Source organism: Leguminivora glycinivorella, chromosome Z (assembly GCF_023078275.1).
Source record: "Leguminivora glycinivorella isolate SPB_JAAS2020 chromosome Z, LegGlyc_1.1, whole genome shotgun sequence".
NCBI lineage: Eukaryota > Metazoa > Arthropoda > Insecta > Lepidoptera > Tortricidae > Leguminivora > Leguminivora glycinivorella.
In genome coordinates, this window is record NC_062998.1 from 48,636,694 (window position 1) to 48,659,243 (window position 22,550).

The 22,550-nt window shown below is 36.6% G+C and overlaps 1 protein-coding gene across 1 annotated transcript in view; it reads right to left on the reverse strand.

The window, feature by feature from the left end:
* Positions 1 to 22,550, reverse strand: part of LOC125240555 (disco-interacting protein 2) — a 143,614-nt gene that overhangs the window by 104,014 nt on the left and 17,050 nt on the right. The window contains 1 exon segment of the mRNA XM_048148485.1: positions 20,281 to 20,352. Coding sequence (XP_048004442.1) covers positions 20,281 to 20,352 — 72 coding nt within the window.

Below are 22,550 nucleotides of genomic sequence, written 5' to 3' on the forward strand. Positions count from 1 at the left end.
TGATTTGTTTTACTACTTTAGATATAATTAATAGACTATGACAATTGTAATTTAAAATTAGATTAAGTATGACATATTGGATATTTATTAGCTTGGGAATTATAAGAATTGACATGAACCTACCTACCAGTGGCGGCTGGTGAAAATTTCTGCCAGGCAACACTGAGCAAAAATACACCTACCTTAACATTGGGTAGGTACTTTACTAGTAATCAATTTTAGGCAAGCCGGTGGGAATCGGCTTGTATGGACTGTTTTGTGTTTTTACATGCCAGCTGCTGGTGAAAATATGCATGTCCTAAATTATGTTAAGTCCACCTTGTTTACCATATTTTAGGCAAAATAAATATATTTAATATTTTGATATTTATTTGAACTAAAACCGAACATATTAATTTTAAGATACCCTTTACTAAGCGTGGGTTTTTTACTTGCGTTAAACTCAGCGTAGCTTAATATCCGATCAAAAGATGACAATGCTCATCGCTTACCGCTGCTGCGTTAAGACGCTACAGGAGCGAAAATGCTATCCCTTTCAATTTGGGAACTCTAGTTTAACTAGTATATTAACTAGATTTACTGAAAAAAAAAAATTGTCCATTAAGAACAACTCAGTTAAAAGATATTGCGAAAAAATCTTTAAAATCGAGGTTCCGCTCTCGACTGTTTCCTCCTTCAAAACATAATCAATCGGAACTAAATTTGAGAATCTGAATAAAAATGAAATAATCTGTGTCGGACCGTTTAGTTTTTTTGGCTAATTGTAACCAATCTTGAGTATCACACCTTTTTTGCGCCAAAATGAAAAAGGCCGTTTTTAGAAATTTTTGACTCTTTAAAAGTAAAAATATAAAAAAAATCAAAACGGTCCGACACAGATAAAAATAATAACAATCTGTGTTGAAAAAAAACATTGCTCCATCTTCAAAAACCAGGGAGGAAATAGTCGAGAGCGTTTGTATGGAGAATTGACCCCTCCTGTATCGTCTTAATAGTATAAACTAACCGCACGTTTTTGATACACAAACCCCAACGTTTGTTTAAATAATCAACAATAAGCCGCAGTAAATTTCTTTGTCGTTACCTAGTAAATAGTAGTGCGGTTGATCTGGTTGCCGTAACCACAAAATCTGTGCAGTAGCATTGGCTTTGATCAAACCGCGTACGAATTCTGTGACAGTGTTGCTAAATAGAGAAAATACAGGGTGCTATCAAAGCATTCTGCAGCAGTCATGACAAATTTACCTTATTTTATTTTTAACCCTCGACGCTAAAACGACGGGGTGTTATAAGTTTGACATGTCTGTCTGTCTGTGGAATCGTAGCTCCCGAACGGATGGACCGATTTAGATTTAGTTTTTTTTTTGTTTGAATTCTGTATTAGTAGGGAGTGTTCTTAACCATATATGTTTCAAGATGATCGGTCCACTGTGTCGGGTTTTTTTTTCAAAATTGTTATTTTGTAGTTAGATTATATTCATAGACAGTAGACATAGCTTTATGGGGAATTCTTAATTTAAATTTTATAGGAAATTAAAGTATAATAATTAAGAAACTTCTAACCTCTAACCTGCAGGTCTAACACTTGATTGGCGCGACAGTATCTCGCCGAGACATTGATCATACATCTTTTTCTAATTGTATTAATGATATAAGAACGGGTAGTCTATCTCGCACCTATAGTGTAGTAGTGGTAGCCGGTTTGCAGGTTACAGGTTTCTTAGTTATTAAGAGGGGGTAGAGCAGGGAGAATTTTCAGAATCTGTCAAATTACCCCATTACACACACAAACACCCTTCACTCACACTACCTCAATTTACTGTGAAAGGTCAGTGACCCTTAATTTTTTTCAAGAGTGTTATTTTGAGTTTGTAGTCAACTACTGACCTCCTTTGAGAAATTAAAACTGTAAAAAAGGTAGCATACAAGAAGACAGAGAAAAAATACGCATCATCTAGCTTTCCTTCTCTGTTCATGTCTCATGTGAATTTAATTTACCTAAATATGTAGATAACGTTCCTTATTCAATTGATTGTTTATCTAGGTGTATTTCAAATTACTTTGCACTACATTTTGCGTTACTTTTCTATACTTAGATTAAAAATCGTCAGCCTGCCTATCCCCGCAAACATTATTCAAAGACGTGTGTGAAGGGCTAAAGGCCGATACCTCCAGGCAGACAATTATTATGGTCGCGTGATAAATGATAAAACATCAGCCCTATCACACTATTTGTAAGTGCGATAGGGACGGCCCTATGTTATACCATTTATCGCGCGACCATGATTGCCCTGCCGGTCTTCGGAGGCCTGTGCTGTGCATTACGTATATGCGGGGTGTATTAAAGACTAACAGATAGGTACTTTATTCTTTTTGGTCGTTAGGTTTTTTATCAATTTATCATTTATTTTGATACAAAAATAAAGTATGTGTATAAAATAAAAACCTAATGAATAGAGTACAGCTAGCAGCAGTCATGTCAGAGACACAAAGAAAGACGGGGAATATCGACGCATATCTTATCTTATCCAATACTGCCATCGCCATCTGCATCAGACTCTTGATCTTACCCAATTTCCGAGTCCCTTTTCTTAATTTCAGTTCCTTGAGTTGAAAATGTTGAAACTCATACTTAGTATTAAATAAACCACAAATACATATAAAAATCACAATATAATTTTAAATTATGGCTTGGGCCCTGTACCAGTTGCAGTCGCTACGTCTGTAAAGCCCCTTGTAGTTTCTTTTAAATGGCTAAATACCTAGATGTCATGTCATACACATCTGTGATGTAACTGAAAATTAAAAAACATCGCTCAGAGATAAGGTTCAAATTAGCATGGCAAAAAATACAGTGCAGTCAAAATACCATCAAAATACGAAAAAGCATATGTCAATGTCAATATCACTGCCGTATGCCGTATTTCAGGCCATAAGGGCTGTTTTCTCAAATATGAAAAAATCTCAAAAGCAGAACTTTAAATAGTATTTTATGCAACAGGCGTTTAAAGGAGATCAAAAAAGACGAGTGGCGTGGGTAACAATTTGAGGCGAAGCCGAAAATTGTTATTAAGACGCCACGAGTATTTTTTGACTCAGTTAAACACCGGTGCATACAATACCTTTTTTACGACCATGCACTTAGTTTTTAATAGGTTTCTTGAATAACTTTCGTGAAATTCACACTGTTTCCTGTATTTTGACGCAAAGGTTTGCACTGTCAGCTCAGCTGCCCAAAGCCTTCCCGCGCACGCGCGTCGTATCGTTATAAGGCGTTGCCATGGTTACAGAGCCAAACAATGCGTTTTCAATTTTTTCGATACTGCGCGCATGCGCGGAAAGCCGGCGGACACTGGCTTTGGGGAATAGACTTTTATGTAGGGTTTTAAAGATCTTTGCATGACCCTGTAAATGACGAATAATAGTTCGGGAGTAGAAAAAAGACTTTCTAGGAAAATTATTTTGAACTTGATAGGTAGAACAATTTTTAAAAGTTGTACAAAAAAAATCTGAACTAAGTTTGTAACTATATGAAAAGTATTTTTTATCTTAGATTGCATATTTTATATGCATATTATCGTAACGAATTTTCTTTCAAATAAAAAGAGAATTATTAGAATAGGTTGACGGTGTCTACCGTAAACTAGGGTTACATTGACCATTGACCAATTTGGGAATTTAAACTTCTCTAGCTTCTACATTTAACCCTTAATTTGGCAGAGACTCTGGTGACATAAATTTTCCGATTTTACTTAATATATTGAATAACAGGTGTTTTTAAAGCGTCCGAAAAATATTTAAAAAAATCTAGATTTATTAGTTTTGGAAAAAAAATCTGTCCGCCACAGCGGACTCTGCCAAATATTGGGATAAATTAATATGTCCGCTGAGGCGGACACTGCCAAACATACGGTCATTTAAAATAAACAAGTATTTCTTAACATATATTTATTTTAAAAATTAACAAATATAATAATTTTGTATGAAAATCAAACTGACACATATTTATAGTCAAATATCATTATTTTAACTTTTTTCCGACTTTTTGGCCAGGTTGCACAGGCCGTGATCACGACAGACTGATGTGACAGTGATGTCCCAGCAAAATGTCGTCGAAGATGTAAACAACACAAAACTACCCGAAATTAATTATATCAATGTTCGGGGCAGACAAAGAAATTATAAATTTTGATCTACCCGGTTTTCTTCAATGTTTATTGCCCCTCGCGCGACATGTAACATTCACAATATCCGCGCACTACGTATACCTAAAAGTGCCAAAATTTTAACTGCTTGGTCCAGCACCACACGCTGTTGGATTAAATAAAAAATCTAAGCATAAAAGCAGGCCACCAAAACAAGAAAATCAAAATAATAAACAAAACAATATAATAATTTGTTACAACACGTGTCACCGCAACATTGGCATAGTCCGCCACGGCGGACAAATCGTATTTAGTATATATTTGGCACTGTCCGGTGCGGTGGACAACTTGTTTAGATGATGATTATGAGTATTAGAAATTGAGAAATAAATTGAAAACATAACCACTTGCAACTATTATGTAATATATTTTATTATTTATACAACAGAAATACCCTGTTCTTACAAAAACCAAAAGAAAATCGCATAAATATTTTGCTAAAAACAGTTGACTTCTGATGCGGTGCCATCTTGACGAGTAACTGTCAAACGAGTGTTGACAGTGGTCAAATAGTATTTTTATACAAAGCATGTATCATAAAAGAGTCTCTTTCCATATGTTAAATTAAATAAAATTCTACCTAAAAAGCGAAATATTTTTTTTTATCACCTGTCCGTCCCACCGGACTTTGCCAAATTAAGGGTTAATGGGTATTTTTACCCATTAAATGTAGGAGTTAGAGAAGTATAAATTCCAAAATTGGTCAACGTAACGTAACTAAGGAAGAAAAAAAATGGGACCATCAACTTTTTTAGTCTTTTTCTGCTAAAAATCTAAAAAGGTAACAAAATAAGTGATATCAGGATTATTGTTTTCTGTCACGATGCCTGCACGTATGAAATGTTTCTTTTTAACCCAGTGGTTGACTGGTAGAGAATGCCTTAAGGTATTATGTCCACCATTTGTACTTATTTTTTTATGTGCAATAAGGAATAAATAAATAAAATAATGTACGCAGAAAAAAAACGATGTGATCGAACATAAACTGACATCCAACTTTATTTGCAATTATTTCAATATTTATCACAAGAAGCGATCAAATTATCAGCCTCAACAAGTACCGTGACAAAATCAGACAATAATTAACTATGTGTCATTATGGTCAATGTTACCCCATGCAAGTGATCAAAGACACCCCACAGAGTAAATCATTAGTAGTAAATACCTAGTTTGACTTTATGATACAAATTCAATACAATGGTATAGCTGAACACATTTCTGGCAACCTAATATTCACTGTGAACCTTTTACTTTAATACCCACTACGTTAGTTTAGAAGTTTATTTTATTATTAGTTCATAAGATCTCTCTTTTTCTCTCTTTTTTTAAAAATGTATGTGATGCTGTATGATGGTTTCTGCAATAAACGTTTTTCTATTCTATTCTATTTAAACATGAAAAATAGCGACAAACTATGCTTATATTTTGACATCCGCACTGCCCACGACCATACTTACTTATTCACCGCGTCAGAGCACCATCTAACTATAAAGGTTGGTTAAGGGTTATCATAATATATGTAGATTTCATTACCGACCACTCATAACATATTAAATCCTTATTTTTTGTTAAAATAAATATAATTTGCTCGTGACAGGTCATATTTTGTTCGCAATCCGAAAGAGTCAACCCTTTTCCCTATTCACCCCCATCCCGACCCTATTCACTCCAACGTTAGGGTGAGCGAAAATTACTAAATAAAACGACATATTTTCAAAGACAAACCGAAGTTCACACTGCCGGAAGATTTTTTGTGTAAAAAATTAGCATGGCACATATAAAAAAATTGCTATCGACGTTCAAAAGTCGGTTTTGGCCCTATTCACCATAAATTACGTTAGGTATACCCATTCCGACCCCATGAACCCAAAATCTTCAGAAAACGATGTACTATGTAGCCCAATTTTATTTGGTATTTTGGAGGTAGCTAGTAAAAATAATTTAGTTTAACAATTGTGCGAAAATAGATTCTCATTTGGCCGGTTTTTTTAACCTGGCCTAGTGGTAATAACGTTAGCTGCGTAAGCTGAAGACCCGGGTTCGATTCCCGGCTCAGCCACCGTGGGCCTTGTCGTTTTTTCTTTCGTGTATGATATCTATTTCAATATATGTATGTATGTATGTGAACACTTTATTGTACATAAGACAAGTTAGGACATAAAAATACAGTAAAGTTATGATGTACAAAGGCGAACTTATCCCTATAAGGGATCTCTTCCAACCTTTGAGCGAATTGAAAATTTATTATTTATATAAACTTGAAAAAGAACAAATCAAAAATGATTCAATTAAATAATTTTATTTCTTCCCTAGTTGTATAGTTTCATACTTATGATTTTTATTTTAAAGTAATCCGTCTATATTATAGCAACCATGGGTGATTTTTGCGGACTTAAGTAGAAACGTGGAGGTAGACAGAAGTGTGATTAACATTTCTAAGTGTTAATTTCTTGTATCTAGTCTAACTACGAAGCAATACATTGGCGTATAAATTGCGTCCATATACAGAGAGGTCATTCATAAAAATACCACTTTAAGTAAGTTATATATATTTTATACAATGTGACAAGCATTGACCACACATCCCAATTCACCCCTCTTCCGACCCTAATCAGCCCCTTCGTAAACCTATTCACCCCCTTTGCGACCCGATTCCCCCCATTCCTGATCCCATTCACCCCTCAGGCCGCGGATATTTATTCATCCCGTAAAAATTCCCCAACACAGTTGCATCGCTTGAAACTCATTATAACCATTATAAAAATGAAAATATGTCTTATGATTTTCTGTTATACATAAACTTTAGAAGTGTATACACATTCAAAAGGATAATGAACGATTAAAATGAGTAAAAATCCAATAAATTTGAACGTCAACTTTGACAGACATGAAACTGTAAATAAAAATGTGTGGCTTGCACATTTTCACTGTAATTTTAAATATTCACACATTTTTTTTTAGTAACATATTGTGTATAATACTTTTCACTCAACAGATAACTGTTATTGGCCTAAGACTATGTAAAAATACCTATGTAAGTTGAATATTTACGGCTGTTGTCCTAAACACAAATAATAATAATAATAAAATGGCCGTGCCACGCTCTATTGGGATCGATCTATTATCACTGATAGGACTATTGTAGCCAATAAGCCTGACATTGTGATAATAGATCGACCGCAACGCCGGGCCGTGCTCGTTGACATCACCATCCCCCATGATGAGAATCTCGTGAAAGCCGAGAAGGACAAGTCCAGTAAGTACCTAGACTTGGCTCACGAGATAACCACCATGTGGGATGTTGATTCAACGATCATTGTCCCGATAGTCGTTTCAGCGAACGGTCTCATAGCGAAGAGTCTCGACCAACATCTTAAGAGACTCTCGCTCGGTGGTTGGATCAAGGGCCAGATGCAGAAGGCGGTGATTTTGGACACAGCGCGGATAGTCCGACGGTTCCTCTCTCTGCAGCCCTAACCACCGGCAGCTTGGGCCCTGCCCCGCTGCTGGCGGCACCCTAGGTTAGGTTTTTTATAATGTGTTTATATGTTTTATATTGTTCTGTAAGTGTTTTATTTTATTTTACTTTTATACTCATATTGTAAAAAAACCTAATCTAAGAAAAGAAATAAATAAAGGTTATAATAATAAAAAAACATAATATATTATTTTCCTACTTTGATTGCGGAAAATAGAAGGAATATGTCAAGAAATATAATAACATTATATACCCCCGGAACCCTTTTCACCCCAAATTACGGTATTTATTAAATTGTCATTATGTAAAATGTCGGAAACTACGGAACCCTACACTGACGCGCTCTTGGTCGGTTTTTCTTCTAAATGCTATGTAAGAGATAATAAAAAATTACACCTCCCAATTTATAATGTTTTTTTTGCAAAAAAAAATATTTATTGCTCTCCGAGACATTTCTAAAAACCCCTGACTCAATGGGGATACGACGTTTCATAACAGAGTTCCTATGATCACCTTTCTGCTCCATCATCAGATAAGCTCCATGATACTATAATATTGCATTGTCACTTGATTTACATATGTGTGCAAAATTTCAGCTCAATTGGAAACCGGAAAGTGGGTCAAATTTAGCTTCTACGTTTTGACTCAAACTAACATAACTAACAAGGTAAGTTGAATAAGAGCTTGTACGTATAAAGGCTTCTGATACTAGATTTGCAATAAGTTTACTTGTCATAATTTAAGAACAGATGAGACAGACATATCCAATGACACAAGTCTATACCGTTTTTGTGAACTGTCAAATCACCTCATACAATTTACGGCTGTAAGGCAACCAGGTAGGGTTTATTATTGCACTTTAATTACATATTAATGATTTCTAGCCCGTAAGATATATATTTGCTTTAACAATGGATAGATATTTATGCGGGTGAGAGTGTTATTTAGGTTTTTATAAAGAATCAAATATTTTTAAGCGACCCGATCAGATATGTATGCGGATAAGGACCCTCCCACATCTACCGTCTTGCGATCGTAGCGTCGGGCCAACTGTATGGCCGCGCTGACGCGGCGTCTTTTTCCATACAGTTGGCCCGACGCTATACGCTCGCGAGACGCTAGAAAGAGAGACGATGTTTTTGCCGGTCACGGAGCATCACAAATTGTCGTCATGTATACTTATGGTCCCCTATAGAAAATCAGATATTTTTGCACGGCTGTTCATAGTCATTTATGCTGGTCACCAGCTGGTGTTCCATGAACATTTGGTCTAAGTAGTTGAGTGGAGAAGTGCCATTCAAAACAAGCGCTTTGTAAACAACGATGTATTTAGGTGATTTATAATTATTATTGTTTTCAACTTACGGTTACGTGTTCGCGGTATGCACAAAGCAAATCTTTAATGAAATTGAGTCATTTTTTTATATACACAATTAAATTTGAACCAGAAGCACTATACCTATACCCGCTCGCATTCCCCTTTTTCTATTCTAAATAAGAATCGATTAATACGTATCTGAATATGTATGAATAAATTAAATTGTAATTGTTTACATACAACCTGTGAAGTTTGGTTGACAAAATTTGAAGTAGGTACTGTCATATATATTTTTAAAATGACGTACTGTTAATACCAGCGTAATGAAAATGTATTCCAATGAGTAAAACAAAACATGAAACTTTTTTCAATTTAACCGAACTAGACTGAAATCATTTATACTCATTCGGTTGTGTTCGTTATTTTCTTTAATAATGTGATATATTTTTATTTATTTTTTATGCACAAGCCATGCACCTTTAAATTTTAAATGAGATTGGATCTCCACCTGACATATTTGATTTACCCTATTTATTTTGAGCACAGTTTTACACTGGTATGGTTTTTCGTGTACGTACACCATTTTCTGTCAAAATATTTGTCAAATTTAATTGTCAACGCGGAGCAACCGGCGACACGTCTGCCTCCGATGAGCCGCTCACGGCATCTAATCGAAAGGAGAATTCTGACAGCAATGGCGAATGTATGGAAATTTTACGATAGTTTAAATTTAAGGTAAAATTTCTTTGTTGCCTTTGAGAGGAAAAATATAAAAAACCTCAAAACTTCTAGTCCATTTATCTGGCTTTTAGAATCACTTAATGTTATAACTAAAGTATTGAATTTTTTTAACAAAGTTTACTAAACGGCGACATACGTTTTTCTCATTTTAGGTCAACTTTGCGTGTGTTTATTTATTATACCTTTAATAATTAGAGATTCTGAATAGTCAAAAGTTGTAGACACACTCTTTAAGATAATAACTACATTTATTTTATTCCATTTTATTGAGAAATGTGAGCAGCATTTGTTAAACGCCGAATGCACTTTTCGAGGATTTCGTACGACCCCCTCTTAAACTTGAATGCCCTATAAAATCTGTACATTTACACGACACATTTTCTACTTTATATCCTTAGAGTTTCCACACCTTTATAAAGTTTCTATACAAATCGTATTTCTCTACACTGTAGCACCATTTCCGTCAGCATTCGTAGAAGCGCTGTGAAAACCTATTTCCCTTTTGAGAAAAGCCATTTCGAGTGCAAGCTACGTGCTGAAGTGTTCTTATCGCGTTTGTTCACATCTAACAAATATTGGACTGGACAATTGTTTTTACAATAATAGTTACTTTATGGACTGATTTAGTACACAGTGCGAAATATCTCGCCTACGAGTTTTGATAAAAATATCACAATGCGTCGTTTAATCGATCGGATAAATATATAGGATGTAGTGTCACTAACGTCAATAGTATGTTTGAAATCGCATGCGATTTTGCACGCGTTTAAATTTAATGAGCCTTAAAGTTTGTCTTTTCAGCCGTTTTTGTAGATGTTAGTCACTGACCAAAGGAAGGAGTGTGCACATGCAGGCTAGAATTTCCGTTCGAGACGATTGGAATAGTCTCAAATCCTAAAACAACAATAGTCGTAACACTCGTAACGTCGAACTTGTATTGAATTAGTTTAGAAATTCGAATTGCAGAGTAGAACAGTTGGACTAACATATGAAAGCTAGTTTCCCTTTTGCCCAAGCTTAAAGGGGCATTCAGAAACTTCAGACGAGGTTAATCTAAGGATTGATTGATGAGTTCACATCTTATTAATTTTGAAGATTGCTCTTTCTCTGATCGGGATGCGATGCGGCATGCGATATGAATGCACGTCAAAAGCTAAGTCGATCCGATCGTGAAGGTTTAACATCGAAACCAACTTGTTGCATTCACATATCAACAAATTCATAAGATAAAATATATCAATGAGGGTTTTCTGAATCGTGTTTTTCGCCAGGCGTCTTCGTCAGCTGTCAGCTGAAGGCTCAAAATCCACTAATCAGATAAATGACGATCTAATAACACTGATGGATTTTGAAATTTGTTTTTAGAATGACCTGGCGCTTCGGTATCGCCGCCTGGCGAAAAAAACGATAATACCCTCATTGCAATGAAATATTTCCGCGTTCCTACAGATCGGCACAGCGATCCAAGTTATTCCGTGCAGTTCCGAGTTGAGACAACTATTCCCGCCCCGTGCTATAAAGAGGCATAGTTTGCAATAAGCTGGCATAGTTTACGTCGACTTGTTGAGCGCTTGTGCGTCCATCTTTATTTAGATGTGTTATGATCGGATCTGTATAGAACTAAAGGCGGTTTTATTTTAAATAAGAGATGTTTGATGATTTGAGATTGTTTAAGAGAGATGAGACGAACGATAAATGGGTTACATCCTCCTAAGGCCCAGCCATATAAATGAATAAAAATATGTCACTGAATTTTTAATTTATAGTGCAGTAACTAGAGTCTATTTTGTTTCGGTTGAAAATCTAACGAAAATAAAAACAAATGCAACTTTGTTCCAGTTTAACACCTTCGCTGGGGCAATTAACGTAACTCGTAATTAACTATTATATGTAAGAGTCGTAAGAGGTCTTTAGACCCCCTCAGTGAACGTGTTTAAGTTTTAAAAATCGAAATTAATAAGTACTACAAGTAAGACCTTGGGCCTAAGGAGGCTATTACGGTGACGAAATTATTCATTGTTGACATCAATTAAATGTTTAATAAACCAATACGATATTTCACGCCATGCTGATTTTCTGCGACGGATGAATTCATTCAGAGCGCACCGGAGCGTGGTGCAATATAGGTAGATTAGGTAGTTCTGTATATTATTGATCAACTCAATACGGATATTACACAAAACTTTGCTCTGAGGGCGCCATTTGTAAATTAACGAGGGCCTACCGTGAACCTTGTTTGGGTCCAACTCGTATATTGGCACATGAGTTCATACTCCCTGTCACCAGGGAGGCAACATGTCAAACGTGATTCGCAGTAGGATCTCTCTAAACAAACCGCCTTTATTCAATGTCTTAGAGAAAACTTTTCGAAACTGTTTAAGGCAATATTATGATCCCCTCTTTGGTTATGTTAGGTACTCTATGGTTTTTCCTTTTAACATACTTTGCAACAGTGGTCTACAACCGTGTTCCCGTAACCTCGCTCAAAAGAGCGCGTCGGAACACCCAAGAAGGGTTTAGTCCGTGGAAGTCAGACATACCTACTTGGCTCTCCCGGCCAGTAAGATCCTTGACGGATTCCCCCATTCCAACAATGTTTTTTTTTTCTTTTTGTGTGTTTACTAAGTTTCAAATTGTTGTATTCCCTATTCCTAAAGCAAAACTTCAAAGACTTGAGACGCCACTCAAGAGTGTGGACCGGATGACGATACAGAACGGGGTCGCGCCTCGTCTCGAATGGCCTGCACTGATTGGTCTATTAAGGACAAATAAAATCCTGGCTGCATGCGGTCGACGATGTTAGTGCTCTTTAAAATATAGTGCATTGGATTGGTGGTCTGCATTTATACTTTTCATCACACTCGCTCGTAAACGGTGTTATTACATGCCTGATACGTAATGAGCTATTTTACCTCCCTACGGCGGTAAACTGAATACCTGCGTGGAGCCTTCCACGATTAAAGCTTAAATATCTGGGTGACCGAGCTTCGCTCGGTTCTATTTTATTATATCACGACTTTATATAAAAAAAAACTGTTGTAAAAAAATAAAAACAAAAACTTAATTTCTGGCCGAAATTCGAAACCCTGACACATGCGATCTGTCTGCGAACATTAGATCGACCTCATCGCTGAGCTAAGCGCAGCTATATGGTCGTTAATTTCGCCGCCCGAGAATTCTCTCTTAACAATACAAGTACTCCACACGAGATGGCGGTAAGGCTTCGCTAGATCGATTTTTCACCCCCAAAATCCCCCACATAACAAATTTCAGCGAAATCGTTAGAGCGGTTTCCGCGAACGTCTATATATATATATATATATACAGAGTGGGGCCTGTAACAAAGGCGAATAATTGAACTCTAGGCTATTCTCCTTATACTGATCAACATTTGTTCGGCGACTTTTAAAAATAACTTGTATTTTGATTTTTATCACCCTTGAAAGTTTTTTCTAAGGGGTAATGTATTGCGAATTCTGTTAAGTCTAAAGTGTGACAGACAACGTCAATAACAACAATAATGGCGTACATTGAAGCTAATATTTATTTTGTATGAAAAATTAAAAATTTAAAGACTTCATAATTTTTAAAAGTCACTGAACAAATGTTGATCAGTATAAGGAGAATAGCCTACAGTTCAATTCTTCGCCTTTGTTACAGGCCCCACTCTGTATATAAATAGCAATTCTTGTATATTCAATAATTGCTCGTTTTTACTTGTTCGTATTTCTAAAATAACAGTACTTGCTAGTACGGATTACAATTAACAGATGGCAGTATGTGCCTAGCTATTATTTCCGGATAATTCTAGAATTCACTTCTGATTGAAGTATTGAATTTTAAAAATACTACTGAGATAACGGAAGGAGCTTAAAATTCGTAATAATAATGAAAGCACTTAATGAATACGCAAGTTTTGTCACCCGCGAATCCTAAGTTAGTCAATGTTTGATGTTTCGTATCCTTGACCTGTGTCGCCATCTAGTTTGATAATATATGGTACCTACATCGAGCGAAAGAATTCTCAGTCTTAACAATACAACTACTTCACACGAGATGGCGCGCGTTCCGCCACAAAAATTGTCATTAAAAAAATTGTGTAATTTTCTATTTGTGGTAAGTATTTTTTTCAGTAATATGAAATGACTTGAAAAAATTATTACACCTCGCCCGCGATTCATAAGTTACTCAATGTTTGTTGCTTCGTATACGGGGCCTTGACCTGTGTCGCCATCTAGTTTTTTCAATAAAAAGTACTTACATCGTCCGAAAGAATTCTGTCTTAATAATACAACTACTCCACACGAGATGGCGCGCGAAGAAAAACGCATGAAAACTCGAAAATTCGCGTTTTCCGGGACCTAAGGACAAGTTAGATCGACTTTTCACCCCCGAAAACCCCCACATAACAAATTTCAGCGAAATCGTTAGAGCGGTTTCCGAGATCGTCGGTGTATATAAATAAATAAATATACAAGAATTGCTCGTTTAAAAGTATAAGATATTAACTTTCCACCCTTAATACACAATGTACTATTACAACACTGGCCAGTCTCTTTACGCCCGAGCTGATACAATCATGTCATGAAAGTTGTTAATATATAATTGTCAATTTAAACACACGTCATTAAAATTCAAAATTAAGTTAGCAAACATCGATTTTTTTTCGGTTGAAAAGGGATAGTTATAATTTCGGGACATGTGATGTTAAGTGAATGGTTAGTCTACATTATCCCAAAGTTTCGTGCTTGAGAAAATGAGCAAGGTCTGGCAGCTCTGGGCTCTGAGTACCAATCCACAGACACAATAAATAACAAAGCAAGCTTAAACCGGCCGACCGCATTACAGCCAAAGAGCCGTTAATTGCACATGTACAATAATGTGTACAGACGCTAATTACAATTAAAACGATGCGTCCATTGCACAACACGCGGATACGTTCATCACTAGTTGTAAGCGACTTCGTTTGTGATAAAAAAAAATCGTGATAATAATGGTCGCTTTAGACATATCACTCATATCGTCACTACTTTAAAAAAAACTTGTATCTTCGTCTGTCAATGAAAAGAAAAATGTAGTAAGTATGTATGGAATGCATATAGACTTACTGCGTTTTAACTTTGAGGAACAGCGTGAGATACGAGATTTTTTAAAAGTAGTGACGATATGACGACCGGTAACTACGAACCAACAAATACGAACGTTTCCGAAAAAATACGAAACAAAACCCTCTTCGCACTACATCTGTAAGGGCATTTATTTGTGTGATGAGCACAGATATTTGTTCCTGGGTCATGGATGATGAATTCTGGGTCATGAATTCATAAATTGCAGAATGCTTCATACATTCCACCCCCCATTTTAGGAAAGTGAGGGGTTAGAAAGTAGCCTATGTCACTTTCCATCCCATCAACTATCTCCACTTAAAAAATCACGTCAATTCGTCGTCCCATGTCCCTAATATTTATTTATTTTAATAACATACTTTACGAGAAATGATCTAAAAAGATAGATTTGGAGGCGTCCTTCGCACTACGAGTACTTCTACTCTGCTGAAGTACATGCCCATCGTTGATACGATAGATTCAGAGCAAATAATTGATATCTTTTGAGCCAGGGAACTCTGGGATGATAGGTGGCATTCGCACGACTTTCCCTCTGCTGAAGTACATACCGGTGTGGGCAGTGCGTAGGCGCGTTGAAAAGATAGATTAAGAGCAAGTAACCCCTATGCCTTGAGCAATACTGGGGACTCTGGGAAGGGAGGCGGTATTCGCACAATTTCCCCGCTACTAATTAAATGCCCATATGGACATGTGCACTGAAAAGGCTGGTTTTAAAGTCACGCGGACCGATCCGTACTGGACTAATATGTATTAACTTCAAGGAGCGTTTTAGAGTAGAGAGTCCACGCAGACGACAACATCAACTTCATATAAATTGGTCGCGCGGATCGCTCCGCGCGGTCGGTCAGCGTGACACTAAAACCAGCCAAAGAGGGGGATCATGGTAAATAACCGCTCCTCCGAACAACAACGGTAAGGGTGGTAGGTGGTGGTAACCGCATACAACTTCTCAGAAATTTTCTGGCGGCTCTGGGCTCTTAGTCCATAATAATGTGCAATTTCGATAACTCAAACTCAAAAATATCTTTATTCATGTAGGCCTAATTACAAGCTCTTATGAATAGTTCATTACATATATATTATGATCTTAATCTAACCTCTCATAATAATATTGAGTCTAGAATATACAGTTTCATATAAAAATAATCGTTAAACAAAAAATATATAATTATATGTATATATAAAAATACATGTCTAGAATATTTCTAGGAAAAATCCAATGTCAAAAAAAATACAATATTAATTTCATCAACAATAATAAAAACATAAAAAAATGAACAATTTCGAAGAGATTTCGAATAACAAAGATACTTCTACCTATAGGATGCCACGATTTACACAAGTATGTAGGTACCTACATTTTAAGGGAGATATTTCTAATACTACAAATCAGGTACTTAGAATGTTTCTTAGCCATCATGTTCTTACAAAAAAGTTATTTTTTCATTTCCTAGTTTAAAGTTCTACTAGCTGTGTTCTTCCGTGTAAACATACGGCTAGTTCATACCTGCTATAAAGTATGTATGCCATCGCCTCAGTATTAATGTTTATTAATAATTATGTTTTACGATGCTAGTTAAATTTCACTAGAGTAAAAAAGGCAGTGCATCTCACGCAAGAGAGATAACGATACAATTAGTCGGGTACGCGTCTACCGGACGCGTTATGCGACGACGGGCATATCTCGGTTAAGGAGAACAGCTAAAATGATTCAGCTGTGAACTAAAATAAAATGATGTACATGCAAGGGAGATAAGATGACCCACCTTAGTTACATTTTATATTAAGCCGCTCAAATATAGAAGAGGCAGTGCATTAAAAAAATACACATAAAATAGCCAAATATTTATTTGATGGTCTTTATAGAATTAAATCGTGTGTTTAGATAACAAGATAACGTGTACTGAAGAAGATCTCTTAAGGGCTACCCCTCGAGAGCTTGAAATAGCTAAGCATTGGCAAATAAAAATTTTGTTTTACTTGATCCATTTACACGAAGAAGAAGAAGATATCAAGAACGAATTATTTGTTGTTCATTTAAAAAAAAAGCAAACAATGAAAAAAAAAGTTTTGTTTTGTATGGAGTTTATTCCGGTTTCAAAAGTGGTTTAAAAGGTGGATACTTATAACGAGATTCGATATTTCAATGTTGGCGATACACCAAACGAGTTGCAGAACTCCAAACGAGACAATAAAAAAAACTACCACTGTTTCATGACAGAGAAGCACCAAGCGTTACTTTCGTCAGGCTGAGTCAGTACTTCAATAAAGTACATAAGGCGTATGCATAGCTTTAGCGCAGCAAAACTGCCGGGCGGCAAACGTTCGGTGTGCGTGAACCCTACTAATGGGTACATAGTGCGTAATATTATGTTAAAATCTTACGCGTACTAGCATGATATTGAAAGATTGTTGCGTTTATAGTCACGAAAGAGATGAGAGGTAATTTTTTACGCAGTTACGCGTAATGTACGATGTTGTAAACGCGCTTAGGGGCATTACTTTTTTTGTATTTAGGTACTCGCAGTCATTAGTGGATACCAATGTGTACGTGAACCCAAAAGGTCTGCGGCACCTTTAGGAGTGATTAGAACGTAGGTTATATGTCTAGTTGTATACATGGTCGTTTTAAGTATTACAGATTAAACTAAAGCCTGACCAGAAATATAGAACTATGCGCCATGTTGCGGAATTTCATTACAACTATTTTCTTCATGTGTCAGTGACTGGCAAGAGGCTGCGCAGGATCGGGACAGGTGGCGATCTCTCATTTCGGACGCCAGGAAGCACTTTGGATTGTTGATCCAAAATAGTTAGTTTCGTTATTTTCTTCATACTATACTGAACTGTAACCGCATACATCAGAATAACAGCGCCCTCTTGATAATTGCCATATTATATTTCTGGTCAGGTTTTACTGTACACTTACCTAAATCATATCAATTCCAATACATAGTTAATAGGGAACAGGTTCATAGAAATTGGCTCGATACTAAACGCGAACCCCGGTAGACGTAGCAAGATACATAAACACCGCGACAAGCACCGCAACAAGTCGAACTTGTTAAATTCACAATGCAAATTTCTCTCAGTGTATGTATGCAACTATACATAAATAGGCATTATGCACCAGTCAAAACTATTATATGTATATCTGTCATTTAGACAAAACGGGCGATACGGATGGCGCCCATTAATGTTACTCTAATTGGGTGTGCTGTTACTGGTTACTGGATTGGAGTACCGTGAAGTGTGGTTACTGTGCGTGTGGTCACCAACTAAACCGAAAAAACAAAAAAAGCAGTACCGATTCATCGGATAGTAATTTTTGCTAAGCTTGTAACTATCGCGGTATAAGAACTCAAACACTTTGATCACATGTGTAGTAAGCAGATAGACATTATTTGCGCACATATGCGAATTAAGATGTGAGTCAGCAAAAATTACCAATCGATATCATCTAGTGGCCAACTTTCTCTGAGATGTATTATACTAACGCGTACTGCCTGATAAGGATAAAAAATATACAAACAAACATAAGAGGGAACGAAACAGCGCTATCGATGGACACTGGACCATTGGTTACATTAGTAGATCAGGTTTTTTTTTGTTGAAGGTTGGTGATTAATTTAGTAAGCGAACCGTTGCGGGCAGGCAATGGAACTCGGTAACTGGCACATCGGATGTGCCTCTATTGTTATTGATAACAATGATAACCATATTTTTAATTCAACCTCAACATGTATTAGGACAGGTGCCATAATATTTTGAAGTGTTGTTACTACAATTGGAACGAGGATTTTCAACGTGATTTGCATTTCATAGTTTTCTTTCGGTCAGCATTTTAGCTACGATCTTCATACTGACTGAATGATAAAAACCTAGACAACTTTTGACCGTTTCTTTTTCTGTACTAACATTAAATTAAATGTACCACAAGAATGTATATTAAAAGAAGAATACATATCAGACCTATGTTCCTTTAATTTTAGAACTTTGTTTGCTGTTCCCAATCATTTCATCAACGCACAAACCGATGCACCCGAAGAAGAAGACAGTAAGTAACCATCAACTTCGTATGTACTTACTGCTTCTCTTACTATACCGAGGTTCATTGCACCCAGTCCAAATCTTGCCCAATAATGGATGCTATGCCGTTTGAAATATGGTATAGATGGGTCGAGTTACAAGTGGGCTATCCAGATTCTGTGCCCCGGCAGTTTGACCCCAGTTGCGGAATCGAGGCGTCATCGTTTCGCGATTGTCCAGCGTCCATCTTAGCGGCCAATTGACACTTGACCCCAGCGACACTTACCGCGACCTTGACTGTACAGTGAGGCTAGTTAGTCTTCTCGCTTGTCGCGCGTTTATCGCTGTCGATAGCGAGACAAGCGAAAAGCAATGGAATGACAAACGCCGACCGCTGGGTCCCTGAGAGGTTGGAAGTCCTTCTTAGGCTTTGAGGAAAATATAAACATACTAGCATAGACTATTGTATTTAGCCGGCGTATTATGCTTCCAATTTTATCACTTATCTATGTGGATAAAGTATCCGTCACGCTTTGGCAAGTATGTCAGTGTGAGAGTGACAGATGACTTATCCACGTGGATAAGTGATAAAATTGGAAGCATAATACGCTGGTTGAATATTTAAGCATCAGTTCGTAGCTCATAGGAAACATTTTATATTTTATCAAAGCCAGCGGACCTGCAGCACGTGTATTGTACGACGTCAGAATGCTCGGAGATGTAGCTTGCGTTCTATTTATTTTCACATTACCTCTCCTGGCCGAGTACAATGGAATGCAATATAAAATCACTCGCATAGCGTATTCACATTATGAACAATATTATTGTACAAAAATATGGTAGATGCCATAATATTTTTTATAAGTTTAATAAATATAACTATATTCAGATACAATAATGGTACTAGAGATCTTTACTGTCTACTTCAGGATCAGACATTCCAGTGATAAAGTGTGGAAGTTTTTACAGTTTATGGAAACTGTACACCTTATAACTTCAAATTCATAGCAGTGTTAGCTTAAATTACATACATTGGCATTTTAAACTATGCATTTTCTTTGGTGTGATTGGGTGGTTAAAAATATTGCCTTGTAATCAAAATAGACACACAGCATATCTCCAAGTATTCTGAGACACAACTTTCCATTAGTATTAGGCGATGTTAGTTATGACATATACAAAAATACTCTAGAAAACACGCCCCTACCAAAACTGCAAACGGCCAGCGAACCCCAGACTGTAAGTCCATATTCGTTCTATACTGTAACCGTAGCAAAGTAAGCTTATATCGAGATTTTCATAGTAACCTTTCGTGTAATTTGCTGTTTTAGTAGTGATGGCATATTTTCTATAGTTTTTAAGATTTCGCAGTGCCAGACATACCTTGAGGCTGGTGCTGGTAGGGCGCGAGTAGCCGCGTCCGTTTCTTCTCATAGCCCTTTTGTGTGATGTCACCTGTGAACATTGATTACTGTTTAGCAACGAGGTCGAAGTTTGTCATGGAGGAACTGGGTCAGATATTGGCAGAATGTTTTTTTTTTTTGACGATGTAGCCGAGTAATAGTAGCATATATTGTGACCTACTGCTGGGCAAAGCCACACATGTTTTCCGTCACTGGTCAGGTGGTCACGGCTTTGTGCTTGCACCTGTCAGTCGCCACAAAATGAGACCAGTAGGCCTAGCACATGATGGCCGCGGGAGTATGTCGCCGCGAGATAGATGACACGTCTTTGTCTAATTGTATTAATGACATAAGGACAGGTAGTCTATCTCGCGGCGACATACTCCCGCGGCCATCATGCCAAAACTATCGCTCGCTTAGTATGAAGACTCTTACGCGTCATCATCGGCGTCATCGCTGAATAGATTCGTACGCAAGTTCATACTAACGAGCGATTTTTGGTCGGCGAAAGCAAATTCCGCGTCGATATGTTTGGGGAGACCCTTAGTGTTTGTCTTAATATATTTTTTCTGGCATAAAATAGTGATATGTGTCGCCCTAGTAGCCCGCTGATAGCTAGATATCTCAAGCAGAATTTAGCAACGTTAACTTGCCGAATATTTGTTTCCTACTTTAACCTTTGCATAATAGTTAGTGTAACAATAAGAAGGAGGCTCCTCGTTAAGAAAGACTAGACTTATTTTATCGACCTCCACGGGCACTATGTTTCCACTTGGCAACGTTCAATTTTATTTAACATCGTTTATTACTTCATAGCTTTCTTTTGAGAAGCACTTCGCAGGAAATCTGTTTGCCCTTTTTTTGTTTCTCTCCGTAGTTGCTCTGTGCAAGTTTGAAAGCGGACTTTTACCGAGAAAAACAAAACGAAAGAGGCAATAAGTACGCTTGAATTCTATTCTATAACGTTTCTACAGGCCCTTGTAACTCGTGATATTTCACGGAGTTCATTTTCCATAAAAACTGCCAGGATAATCAAATAGCCAATATGTAAGAAACAGCATATTTTTTTCGATTTTTGCTTTACTCTCCTGTAAAATTTTACAGCTGAATTCAAACTTCCTTGACTATCATTTTGCATGATGGCCGTCGGCCGGTATCAGACACAGAAAACTTGATTTAATATGGAAATATTATGCCTGCGTATTTACATTACTTAATTTAAGTGCTGTACACATGTCACTAAGTAAGTACATTGCAGTCTTGCTTTTTCGTACACTTAATTATTTTCTACATCAATTTATTATATTGGCCAACATATTAAGATCAACTTGTCGTACATTTGTTATACATGTTCGACTGTTCGCGTTGTATGTTTGATACGGTGACCTTGTCCAAACCTGTAGTCGATATTAGTACCAGATAAAAACTGGCCGAATCAATTATTGAGACATGTTTATTTTTTTTTATTTATTTAAACTTTATTGCACGACACAAAATTGTACAAATGGCGGACTTAATGCCTTAAGGCATTCTCTACCAGTCAACCATTACAAGACATGGTACTTGTATACAGGAATTATAAAAACGGACACTTCATATAGGTATTGAGCACGTGCTATTACTGATCACTGATGAGTGACTTTATGAGACGAGGAATATAAAACCAGACAGAGCCTAAGCTACAATGTGGTACCTTTTACTTGAAAACGTCACAATAATTGGTTTAAAGCCTGACCAGAATATATAGTCATACGCGCCATGTTGCGGAATTTCATTACAACTATTTTCTTCATTAAAAATCGAAATAAGATGTCATATATTAAAGAAAAAATTACGACGTGCACGTCATTTTTTCTTTAATATATGACATCTTATTTTTTAAAAATAATTTGATTTGTTCCCATAGTTCCCATAGTTGCTATATTTTCTTCATACTACACTGAACTGTCACCGCATACATCAGAATAAAAGCGTCTTATTGACAATAGTCATAAGATTCTGGTCAGGCTTTTTACTTTCAATTATTTAATGGATAACAAACAACTGTACAAGGGGTATTTCAACAACTGTTACACTAGGTGTTACTATATATATGTACAATCAACAACATTATCCACAAAGTACTATGCAACTGTTGAAGGTTGTCAGGCATGAGACTGATGACACTGATGTTCATAAAACTTAAAATTGAAAAAAAATACCATAAGGTAATTACTAGCAAGGTCAGATGGCAGTCGCTTTCGTAAAAAC